The 12,050-nt window shown below is 39.0% G+C and overlaps 1 protein-coding gene across 2 annotated transcripts; it reads left to right on the top strand.

Annotated features, from left to right (window-relative positions):
* The first annotated feature begins 2,302 nt into the window (after window positions 1-2,302).
* Window positions 2,303-10,306, top strand: gnb4a (guanine nucleotide binding protein (G protein), beta polypeptide 4a). Of its 2 annotated transcripts, none has more exons than XM_056742974.1 (10): window positions 2,303-2,460; window positions 3,884-3,986; window positions 4,275-4,313; window positions 4,757-4,863; window positions 5,367-5,430; window positions 6,523-6,685; window positions 6,846-6,912; window positions 7,326-7,527; window positions 7,675-7,891; window positions 8,010-10,306. In XM_056742974.1, exons 2-10 carry the CDS (start codon window positions 3,930-3,932, stop codon window positions 8,114-8,116), a joined length of 1,023 nt encoding a protein of 340 aa, XP_056598952.1. In that variant the 5' UTR covers window positions 2,303-2,460; window positions 3,884-3,929; the 3' UTR covers window positions 8,117-10,306. The 2 variants fall into 2 exon arrangements, with proteins under 2 accessions (XP_056598952.1, XP_056598951.1); XM_056742973.1 differs by having other exon boundaries at window positions 2,303-2,464.
* The last annotated feature ends 1,744 nt before the right edge of the window (window positions 10,307-12,050 follow it).

The raw sequence follows: 12,050 nt of genomic DNA, 5'->3' as shown, positions 1-12,050 counted from the left end.
TGACTCTTTAATATGTAGAATAGCAGAATAACATTTTATTTTATTTTTTAATAATGTAAAAATGATAATTTCATGGAATGAACAGTCATACAATGTATGCATGTCTAGCTGTCAAATATCATGATTCTATCACACCTACATTATCAGGTAATCCATAAAGTCAAAATGCATTTATAACCAATTTATTAAAACTGTATTTTAGAAGAGCTGAAATATAATGTCTCGGTTTTCTTTCAAAAGGAGTGCATGTTGCATGACTTGTTATCGAAACCCCACTCCCTCACAGGAACTTGGCTTTCCTTCCATCTGACTTGCCACTTTTACTTTTGAATGAGGATGTTGGAACCGGAAAGATGATACAAAAATAAAAATAAACAAACATGAAAAACATCCTTTGTAAAGGCCTGTAGTTTTACAGTGCCCTTACTGCAATACCTTGCATTTGTAGACCAAATGTCTATGTCCCTCCTATTTTAATTAACACGTAACTTTGAATAACCTTATAAGCATGAATATGTGTTCAACCTCTTTCCCCTTGACAGTGGTTTGAAATTTTAGACGGTGGCATCAGTTAAGCTCTGAAAAAGAAGCTGTGTTGTTGAGAAGGAGCTTAAATTAGTTTATGGATTTCTTTAGGATTTTAGGGACAATGAGGATGTGAGGTTTATGTCTCAGCTGGGTTCTGTTTCATGCCCTATCGTATCATCCTTAGATATATAGTGACTCAAAATACTTCCTTTGTAACTGGAATCTTTTTAGTGCTGTCAGTATTTTTGGGTAGAAGCATGCAAGTAAATTCTGAGGCCTAAATTCGACTTCTTTTTACTTTCAAGGTTGATTTGCTCATTCTTGCAATCGACATTCTTTTAAATGCAAAATCTTTGTCTGTTAAAATCACGCATAAACATATAAGTTAGGAGACATTTTTTGATCAGCAAATAATTTGTCTGTATAATTAACAGCAAGCAGTTCAATGAAGCACTTAAAATAAGTGTTGACAATGCATTATAAAAAAAGCTTTCCATTTTAATAAATTATTGACAGCCCTTCGTTATGCGATCAAACAAATGGCAGTCGTTCCAGCATTTTGTGCAAACACACAGATAATCTAAACAAATGGTTAATAATTAAAGGTGCTGAACAATGCATATTTTGCTTAATATTTACTCAGTTGTGACACTGACAAATTGAACAGATGGCGACACCAATACTGTCTCTTTAAGACCTCATCTTTCCACTTTCACTACCCAGCCTCCCCCATTCAACCCCACCTTGTCACCACTATGAGCAGCTCTCACTGTAGATGTGCTGGTCATTTACTAAAGTACTTACTGCCTATTCAAGTGACAGTACTCTGATCAACACCAGCTCACACACACACACACTACGGAGGGAGCTCTGTGCTTCCATTGACCAGCCTAGCACTGAAGGATTCCACCTACACAATAGGTAAGACCTGAAGTCACTATGTAATGGATTTGTCACTTGTTTTTTATTTGTGTACTTTCATTTGGTTTACATATCAGCAGGCGAGATCAATTTATGAGTGAGGAGTTTGCCATGGTTGTCTTTTAACCCGTGGCATGCCACATGATGCTTTCATATTTGCTATTATAATTGAATCCTGATGTGTGAAATGTTTTACATTAAATATTACACCATATCTTATATTTATATTAAACATAACTTAATCAAGGCAAAATATAAACATTTTTTTACATTGAAAGTTTAGCTGAGAAACATGCAGCGTGTCTTTAAATAACGTGTAATTCCGTGAGAGGATTCACCCCAAAATCAAACAAGTAGATGAAAGTTTGCTATACAACTAAGAGCACCATTGTGGTCTCTTAATTATTCTTAAAGAAGCACTAAATTGTAAACATCTCCATGTTTTTAATATATTCTGTCAATTTAAATTTACAGAGAACAAAATATCACATTAACTTCCCATTCAGAATGTATGTGATTTCATATGCACCAATATCTGTTACAAATCAAAGGCTTTTGACATCGCATCCAAATGTAACAGTCTACTTAAGTCATTTTGATAATTGAGGAAGCTAATGGCCAGAACCATTGCAAACGCGGGTGACACTTTAAGATGGAAACGGTTGAATATCACATTCTTTAGATAACAACTAACAATTTGTTTATAATATATTATATCACGGACATACATACGGATTTGATTTGATCTTTGTTCCATATCCAATGAATAACTTGGATTAAAAACACAGTAAGCTTTCGTTTCCCCCTTCACCCAACTGTTGCCATGCTCTCAATATCAGTATGGGTGTGGTAATCGTACTGTGAATTGCCTCGAATCTCGTCAATTTGGCGCTCGAGGGCCTGTTTTGGATATAAATAAGACGAAATGGTCAAATTAACATTTTGAAACCTTTAATCTACCCATTAAAGGCATCGTTCCAGACGGCGGGAGGAATTTGTAGTGTCGTTACAGTAGGTAATGTGTCAGTGTCTGTGTTGTGGTCTGAAGTAACTGACATGATACAGTTACAGTTCGCTAGCCTGTGTGCTAACCAACTAAATAATAATATAACTATCTAACAGTTAGTTCACCGGTCCGATAGACACATCTGCAGGTAGTTGTGTTTTAAGACCGTTTTCGTGCAAACGGTGGAGTAGATAAATATTTGTGTAGTGCAACATGTGGTTTTAAATCTGTTATAGTTGAGCAACGTTAGCTTCAAGCAGCGCGAGATGTAGCATTTATATCGGCATTAAATGACAGTTATCTTCTTAAAACTACCGACGAGTTTAAATTAAACGCTTACGAAGTAAAATAGCTGCACAATGTTGACGTGTTATTTACAAGTGCGTTTTCTAGGGTTTATCGCAGCATTTTTAACTGGCTCTGGCTGTCATAGGTTAAATTGGGAATTATGAAGGATTATTTTATTTGAAAACAAACACCCGGATGTACATATTAAATTGTTGGATTAAAAATGCAGTATGCTTTGAGTAAGAGGCTTTGCATATTTATTTATCCTATGCTACCCCATTATTGAATCGCAATTTTGTGATTGTTTGTGACAAGAGTGTTCATATTTTTAAATGATATAAATCTATTGATAGAAGGATATTAGTTAAAAAAAATAGACTGGTTGTGATTGCTTGCTTTTCCTGTATTTTGTCGTTGGGTTGGTGGGACCAGCAATCTTCCTGTTTTTAGCAATGCTTGCCATGCCACTGTTGTTCCCTAAAAACCTTTATGATGAAATTTACAAAAATCACATATGCTTCAGAAAGGTCAGGACAGCCTTAAGGGGGTATTCCCATATTGTGTCAAACCACAAATGAAGTTTGCCAGTTCATCTTCCTGCGTTTAATTTTTGCTGAATATTGTACTGTATTTGCTTTAAAACCGAGGCTGTACAGCAATGTGATTCTTAGGATACGGTTGGAATAACTGTTGGAGGGACTTTGCATATGGCATTTGAATACGCCTCATCCTTTGGTTTCACTAATGTGAGTGTTGGTGTAACTTCTCCAAGGTTTAAGCATTTTTTTGGAGGTGGTGACCGCTTTATTTTAGGGAAGTCAACTATTAGGCTGTGCCAAGCCGTACTCATTAAACAAAGGAGCAGAGCGTGCCCATCTCTTCAGTTGGCACTGCTATAGCTGGTGTTTTGTTGAATGGCGATACAGCCTTGGCTTCATTCAGCATAGTAAAACATTTCATAAGTGCCTACAACACGCATTTCAATGTGAACTTGAAGTTCTGTCACATTCATTAGACCTCTGAGAAAACGTTGACATGCGAAATAGAAATTCATGATATGTGATGAGTGCCTTGACTTATCGATCCACCACAAGTGCTTCCTTTTACTTTCTTCATTGACATGTGACTCGTTTGTTGCAGATCTCAGTATTATCGAAGCAGAAGGGATTTAATTGCTCTGAGTATCATGAGTGAGCTGGAGCAGTTGCGGCAGGAGGCGGAGCAGCTGCGCAATCAGATCAGAGTAAGATCCTATATGCTTTTAGATTTACCAATCCATTTCCACACTTCATTAGCCGGCAAACTAGTATTAGATTGATATGCATTGGGCTGGATTGGCGAATATACATTTTAAAATGATCTGTGTGATAACTGTCCCTCATTGGCTGAACATTTAAAGGGGAAGTTCTCCGCATATAACATGGAAGCGTTCAATATAAATGTACTCTTTTAAAACATACTTGATGTGGAACTGACGTGCATTGTATATAGTAGAATGACTACTTATAACATGCTGCTGATCCCATTGCAGGATGCCAGGAAAGCATGCAGCGACTCCAGCCTGTCCCAGGTAAACCGCTCTGCCACCATCCCTGCTGTGTCCCCCTCACCGCATCTCGGGACTAACCCATCTCATCATGGGGAGTGTCTATGGAGGTTCCCATTCTCCGTGTTCTGAGCTCAGCACAGACATGCAAATTAGCCACTGACGTATACATGCCGAACATCCTCTTAAGTGCACTGAAATATTAAATGCACTCCTACATGCCAGAACCTCCATCAAAATTTAAACATCCTGCTGGTTTTTGGACTTGTGTGATTCATAATTTCATTTTGGAAATTTATGACTGCTGTGACTTGTGTGCAAAATGTGTAATCTACAGTAGATAATCAATATATCTCCTGAACTACCAGCACATTTCACGCTAGAGTGATCAACAGCAAGACTCGTGTTCATGACCGTGTCCCGCTTGCTTTGAAATGTCATTGTAACTCATGAATTCTGTGTGTTAGATTACAGCAGGTCTGGATTCAGTGGGAAGGATCCAGATGAGGACGAGGCGAACCCTTCGAGGCCATTTAGCCAAAATCTACGCCATGCACTGGGCCACTGATTCCAGGTCAGTTTACGGAGCGAGAAAGCAGGTGGGAGCTGGAGGATGGGCTTTCTCAGAGAAGCCCTGCAGCTCTGTCAGTGTACACTCAATGAATAATACAGCAGGCCTCTCACAACTCGGGGGTGTTCTGGGATTATGCAGGCTGCCTCCTGCTCCAGTCTCTCTTTCCCTTCCTCCTCTCCTCCCTCTATCATTCTCTCTTTTTCCGGCCGTGCATCCCTTCTAGGGATTCAAGGGAGGAGGCACAATTGTTAGATGAAGTGGGCTCATGCCCATAGTACTTGTGTAACACTAAAAAGTATGGATAAAATATTCTTCAATAAATCTCAATCAAACTGTGTTTTAGATCAGTCTTTACTGAAAGGCATTAGGTTATTAACAAGTCACTTGAAATTGTCTTTCAAGAAAGTATTTTCTACCGACAGTTTTAGCAGCAGTTGAAATATAAACTTGCTATATAATATAATTGCTGTAATTTTAACCGCTTTGTGTTTTGGAATATTAAGGTTACTAGTTAGTGCCTCACAAGATGGCAAACTCATCATCTGGGACAGCTACACCACAAACAAGGTGAGTCCATCCCAACAAGTGACTGCTAGGGGTGTGATGATATCTTGTGGCACGATTGATTCGACTGGCAGCAGTGCTTTGGGAGCGCGCAGCGGACTGTACCACAAGTAGTATAGCAATTGCAAGTTCACATTACCTCTGCTAACACGAGGACTATGCCAAAGCATATAGAGAAAACAACCACACCACTTTCCTAAAAGCTGCACCTGTTAAGAAAACCAAGCATACTTTTTTGCAATTACTGACTGACAGTTGAGTTTGTAAGAAAACATTTTGCATAGTTTACATATTTTATAATTAATACAAATAGTTGTAATTTGTTTGAAAAAATACTAGTTGATTTTAGAATGCCTACCTTTTTTCCATTTTGTGTTTCTTAAGGTGAAAACGAGACTTTTTCCCCTATGTATTTTATTATTGAGGATTTCTATAAAAAGTTTTGCTCTCGTGAACTCCGTCTTGTGGGATAAGTGTCTAGTCACACCCCTAGTGATGGCATATCATTTATATATTGTGTGATATCTTCATTGCAGAATCTACAAAAACAGATTTTCAAAACAAATGCACAGATCTTACCTTTCAAGAGACCGAAACATCAAATTTCAATATGTATTAATATTCATTCATGTTATTTCATACCTGTATGAATTGTGTTCCGATGAGCAAAAAGACGGCTAATTAGAAGAATGTTTATAATCTTCCGGTACATCATTAACTATCATAGTGGGAAGAATTAAATGGTATCAATTTTCCTAAATTCTTCAAAATATCTCGTGTGTTCATCAAAACAAAAAATACCATATTTTTTTTCCTACTCTGGTAGTGGATAATGTCCCACAACTGAAAATTGCTAATATACTTCCAAAAATATTTCTCGTGTTCATTGGAACAAAGACTTTATACAGGTTTGAAACAACCTGGTTGAGTAAATGACAACAGATTTTTCATTTTTGGATGAACTATCCCTTTAAATGGTCCCAGCATTAGGACCCAGGCTCTGTGCAGTATGAGCTCACCCTGCTGTCCTGTCCAAAACTTCATGTTTTACAATCGCTAAATTGATCTGGGTACTGTTTCTGATGTACTATACAGATGCATGCCATTCCTTTACGGTCATCATGGGTGATGACTTGTGCTTACGCTCCCTCCGGGAACTATGTAGCATGTGGAGGCCTGGACAACATCTGCTCCATCTACAGCCTTAAAACTCGCGAGGGCAACGTCAGAGTCACCAGAGAACTACCTGGACACACAGGTAAACACGTCACACATGGACCAGACAAATGTTTTACTGTGGATCTGTAATCTGTACGTCTTTGATGCTGGGGAAAAAGTCATTGGGTGTTAGGTAGTGAGTTTAAGTGGAAGATACAGAGGTGTGAAGCCAACTTGTGTTGTGTTGTGTGTCTCACTAGGCTATTTGTCCTGTTGTCGCTTTTTGGATGATAGCCAGATAGTTACCAGCTCCGGCGACACCACATGGTAAGGCCATCCCAGTTTTGAATATTTAAATAAACTATATCTTACCTGTAACTTGAGTCATGACTGTTTGATTTAGGAAAGCCATTGTTACAAATGAATGTAGAAGTTGGATGATGAATGGATGATGTAAATGAAGTATTTAAAATCATTAATCGGTGAGCTGAAAGCAATTTAGTCAACCAATATGAAGTTTTCAATGTAGAAAAGGCAGGGCTGATATACAGGACCGGCTCCTTTCTGTTTGTTCCCACCATTGTCATATTTTAGGAACTCTGCTTGGCCACTTTGACCAAGTTACTGCTTTTCAGCATAATTGTTCAAACTTAAAGGGCAAACTGTATTCATATTAGAGTACTACGCTAAGGAGTTATGCAATTTTGTTCGGAGTATGACCCAGATGTCCTCCTATGCAGTGCGCTTTGGGACATTGAGACCGGTCAGCAGACAACCACGTTTACAGGGCACAGCGGAGATGTGATGAGCCTGTCCCTCAGCCCAGACTCTAGGACCTTCGTGTCAGGTGCCTGTGACGCGTCCTCCAAACTGTGGGACATAAGAGACGGAATGTGCAGACAGTCTTTTACTGGACATGTGTCGGATATCAATGCTGTCTGTGTGAGTGTCCAAATGAAAAATCAGTTTATGATCTTCATCTGGTTATATACATTTTTTTTTAACACCTTTGCTATGTTATTTAAATGTTGTATTGTATTCTTCACAATCGTGTTTGTTTGGAAGTGAATCATGTTAATGTTTCTACAGTTCTTCCCGAACGGTAACGCATTCGCCACTGGCTCCGATGATGCCACATGTAGGCTGTTTGACCTTCGTGCGGACCAGGAACTGATGATGTACTCTCACGACAACATCATTTGTGGCATCACCTCTGTTGCCTTCTCCAAGAGTGGCCGGCTTCTGCTAGCGGGCTACGATGACTTCAACTGCAATGTGTGGGACACATTAAAGGGGGAACGTGCAGGTCAGTACTGATGTACCCACTGTACATGCTAAACATGTGCTTTGTGTCGGCCATCATTATTACAGCTTTTTAGAGATTTTCCTGATATTCATCCCAAATACATCCTTTGTTGTGGTAGGTGTTCTAGCTGGGCACGACAACAGGGTCAGCTGTTTGGGCGTGACCACTGATGGCATGGCTGTGGCCACTGGTTCTTGGGACAGCTTCCTCAGGATATGGAACTGATCTCACTGGGTGGGACTCTACAGAACCACTCTTTCCAATCACAGTCACTGTAGTGCACCTCTGCCACGCAGGACCGTCCCCTTTCCTTCTCCCTCCTACAAATGGCCTGGTTTTCTTCAGCTTCTCTTTCTTAGACCACACTATCCTTCCATCCTGCAGTCAGTCAAAGAGACAAGGACCAGCATAGAAGACCCTCCACTGGTTCTCTCTCTGTCTCTAGGGCTCATGTCAGACTTGAGGTGGAGGACAGACTGTATTCTGTATATATCAGTCATTCTTCGTGCTTGTATGTATAACATATGCACTTCTGACAGTGTTTGGATGTTCTGATGTGTGGGTACTTGTGGTGGGTGTCTTACTGTCCCCGTTTTCTTTTCCTGCTTAAAGATTCTTACATTTTTGCCCCAATCGTATGTGCCACGTGCAGAGGCTAATGTCCCGAACGGAAGGACGAGCTGCGAGGGAAGGGATGAGGCTGACACAAGGTTGTAGGCTATTGCGTTAGTCTTGTTGCTTATGTGTTTGACCTCCGCTAAAGGGATGTTTCACCCTGAAATGAAAATTGTTTATATTGTGTTGTTTTAAATCCATTTGATTTGACAAGCAACACACTGGAAAGATCAGACCAAGCCTGCCTTACATTCTTTTGTGTTCCACTTAAAAAGGCATGTTTCAGTTTTGGTGAACTATAGCATTTAACTTGGCCAAATGTGTCTCTTGGTCTGTTCCATCATAAATGGTTCAGTCTCAGGTTGCTAGCGTGTTGTTGTGAGAATCACTGATATAACGAAGCTCATATTTGCTGTCCTTTAAACCTGACAAGTGTTTGGCCTGTTTTAGTATAACTGATTGTATTACTGACTGCTGACTGCTAACTCCAACCCATGTCTTGTGATCGTTCCATATTGTCACTAGGGCTCAAAAGATGCTTTCCATGAGCCAACTAGACGCATGTATTACAGAATGATGGTTAAGCTTGGGTTGAACGGTTTGTTTTCGCAAACAATAGGCCACCGCTTCTGCCGAATCTGACTTTCAGCCTTCCCACACACTATTAACACCTGCCCATTTGAGATGAGAATCTAGGACTGAATGCTTTTGCACCAGAAGATAGTCACGTAACACTGAACACACTGATGTTTCTGCACACGTTTGAATCTGAATTTAATGATGTAGTGCTTCGGTTGTATGACAAGCTGAAAACCCTAAGACACAAGCTACACTGTGCGTATATTTCACAAATGTGAGTGGTGAATGTGTCTTTTCCCTATGTCAGAAAAAAAGATTCAGAAAGTAAGCCTTAATGTCATAAATCACTTGATCATCATCATTCATTTTGTGCCAATCGATACAAATGAACTCGATCAGTCTGAAGGTTTTTGTATGCGTTTTAAAAATTGTATCTCTTCTACTTCTCTTTTAATTCTAGTTGTTGGACTACACACAGGATTTGGGGCATTTTAGCCATTTCTGAGGTATTAACAATGCTTGCAGGTTTTATTATCCGTTTATGATACTAGAATGCATTGAGTGTTATGAATGAATTGATGTTGCTTCATGCCTTCGTCTCATGACTTTGCTGTTCAACAGATAAACTTTTGTTAAGCATTTGAATATTTAATTAATCATGCGGTTAGTTGTGCTATGAAAGGACATCCAAACAAATAAAGGAAACTAAGTGATGTTCCTCAGGTGTTTACAACATTTAAACGCTTAAGTTAAGGTACATGAAGTTGAATTAATGTGAAGGTAAAATGAGTCAGTATAACAAACATACCGTAGATTCAAGAGGGATTGTGGTTCTGGAATGACAAGTATTTAACAAAGTTAGATTTGATGAAATGTTCTGGGTTCAATTGTGATTCTTTCAATGATACAGACTTAACACTGAGACCATTTCTATTACAGCGGTGCCGTGTTAACTTGTAAGAAATTAAAATTTTAATTGTAGTCCATTTACAGTACATCTTCCTTGCATTTACTGTATGTTCATCAGAAACATTTGCATCAGGATTTGTGAAGGTGCAAACCTTGCAGTCCATACAATCAGAATAACAAGGGGCATCATTTTCTAGGTTCCCATTATTAATCATGTCGGTCATGTTGTGACTTCTCTTTATTGTGATATGTTTGTTACTATAGTAGCTAGAGTGTTTTTGTGGTAATCAATAAAATGCCACAAAACTGTCAGTAGTTTTCTTATTGAACCTGGAACATTTCTTTAAGCATACTTGTAACATTAAACCATAAACCCCACTTTCAGTGACCATAGCCGTAAGGAGCAAGCTACAGACTATCCTATGGATATTTCCGCTAGCCAACTGAGCCTTATCCTATGGATAAGATCACACACTGTGCTAGCCAGTCCACAGTCCACTCACTCTGAAAAAATCAGCTTGCTCCCTCAAAGCTGTAAACAAAATAAACCTAAACGGTTTCTGATTCATTGCATATCGAAGTGCTCTAAATAAGGGCCTTTATGGGGTTAGAAGAAACGAATCGGTGTGAACAAAGGTAACTGTGAAAATGATTTTAAATCTGAATTGTTAGAACTATCATACTATAATGATGTGGCGTCTGTAATATCCAGCTCTTTCTCAATCAGCTTTGGTTTCATTTACAGTAGACGCTCAACCTGTGATACGATCCCTGAGTATTTATATTTTCCAACAATGGTTTAATTTTCAAAGTTCGCTTTCCAAATGTGCTGGCCTTGTTGTTGGAGGAAGTGAGCGGGAGCTTTAGTTTGGTGAATGGTAACTAGGCCATGGTTGTTTTTACTGAAGTGCTTGTGCTGGCAAACATTACTGAAATTGCTGCACTGTAACCTAGAGTAAGATTTCCTCATTGCAGCAATTCACGTCAATCATGTGATCACAATACTACAAAGAAGTGCTCTGCCCTCAGCTTTAAAATTGAAAGTGTTACAGAGGTAATGCAGCATTCATTCGCTGTAGCACGAGCATAGGTTTAGGGGGTTTAACGGTTTTGGCACACAAGTACCAAAAAGCGAAATATTTGTTGTGCTATTTGTTTTTACTTGAAACAATTTGAGCACAGCAGGAACTTTATATGGTTATTAAACAAACAGCACACAGACAACCGAAGTGCAATCTTGCAAGCATCTCGCACCTGACGCTCAAAACGCATTGTGTTTACCAAAAAAAGTATGTGTAATTTAAGTGGTTTTGATGTGTTTTATATAGATTCCAGCGGTAGATAGTCAAAATATGGAAAGTCAGTTCAATGTGCCTGTAAATTACAAAAGAACGATACTAGCTGGCTTAATGATGGACAACAAGTATCTGGATGGTCCTACATATGCTGTAACTATCTGATTAAAGACCTAATAATTTAGTTTTTCATTAACTTGATATGTAATTCTGAGTTCTGCTGTTCTTGAACAACAACAGCAGACATAACTGCCACTCGACTCTAACACATTCCTCTTAATTTAGCTGCTTTATTGAAAACAGATTTGTATTATATCATTACGTTGGTTCTTAAAACAATGATCACTTGCTGTGGGACCTTTGTCTTTTTTAACACCCGGAATTTATTTGTACTTGTAAAGTGGCAGTGACACCTGTTACTATTTGTTCTCATAACCAATAAAGGCTTTTCATCAAAAAGGGCATGTGTACAGGGTGCTCATTTCTGAATACAACACATTTAGTTTTTATGAGTGTAAGAACAAATATAGCTGCAAGCAGTGATGATGGGCCCAAACCATCAGTGCAACCGCCACCCTGATGGCAGCAGGAAAACAATGCCCAGGGGGCACATGAATTTACAGTAAACCTCTGAAAAAAGGAGGTGGAAAGGGTTCTCGCTTTTTGAACACAACACGTTTGGTTTTTATGAGGGTAAGAACAATCGTGACCTCCGCACTAAATTGAAATACATCTGTATGTCAATCAAATACAGAAGAAAA

Source organism: Triplophysa dalaica, chromosome 3 (assembly GCF_015846415.1).
Source record: "Triplophysa dalaica isolate WHDGS20190420 chromosome 3, ASM1584641v1, whole genome shotgun sequence".
NCBI classification, from domain to species: Eukaryota; Metazoa; Chordata; class Actinopteri; order Cypriniformes; family Nemacheilidae; genus Triplophysa; species Triplophysa dalaica.
This window is presented reverse-complemented; position numbering and strand designations above follow the sequence as displayed.

Bases quoted from the DNA above. Each gene is read 5' to 3' on its own strand.
- gnb4a (XM_056742974.1), top strand. From the start codon at position 3,930: ATGAGTGAGCTGGAGCAGTTGCGGCAGGAGGCGGAGCAGCTGCGCAAT. The intron at 3,987-4,274 runs GTAAGATCCTAT...ATCCCATTGCAG, and splicing joins AGCTGCGCAATCAGATCAGA to GATGCCAGGAAAGCATGCAG. The intron at 4,314-4,756 runs GTAAACCGCTCT...TCTGTGTGTTAG, and splicing joins GCGACTCCAGCCTGTCCCAG to ATTACAGCAGGTCTGGATTC.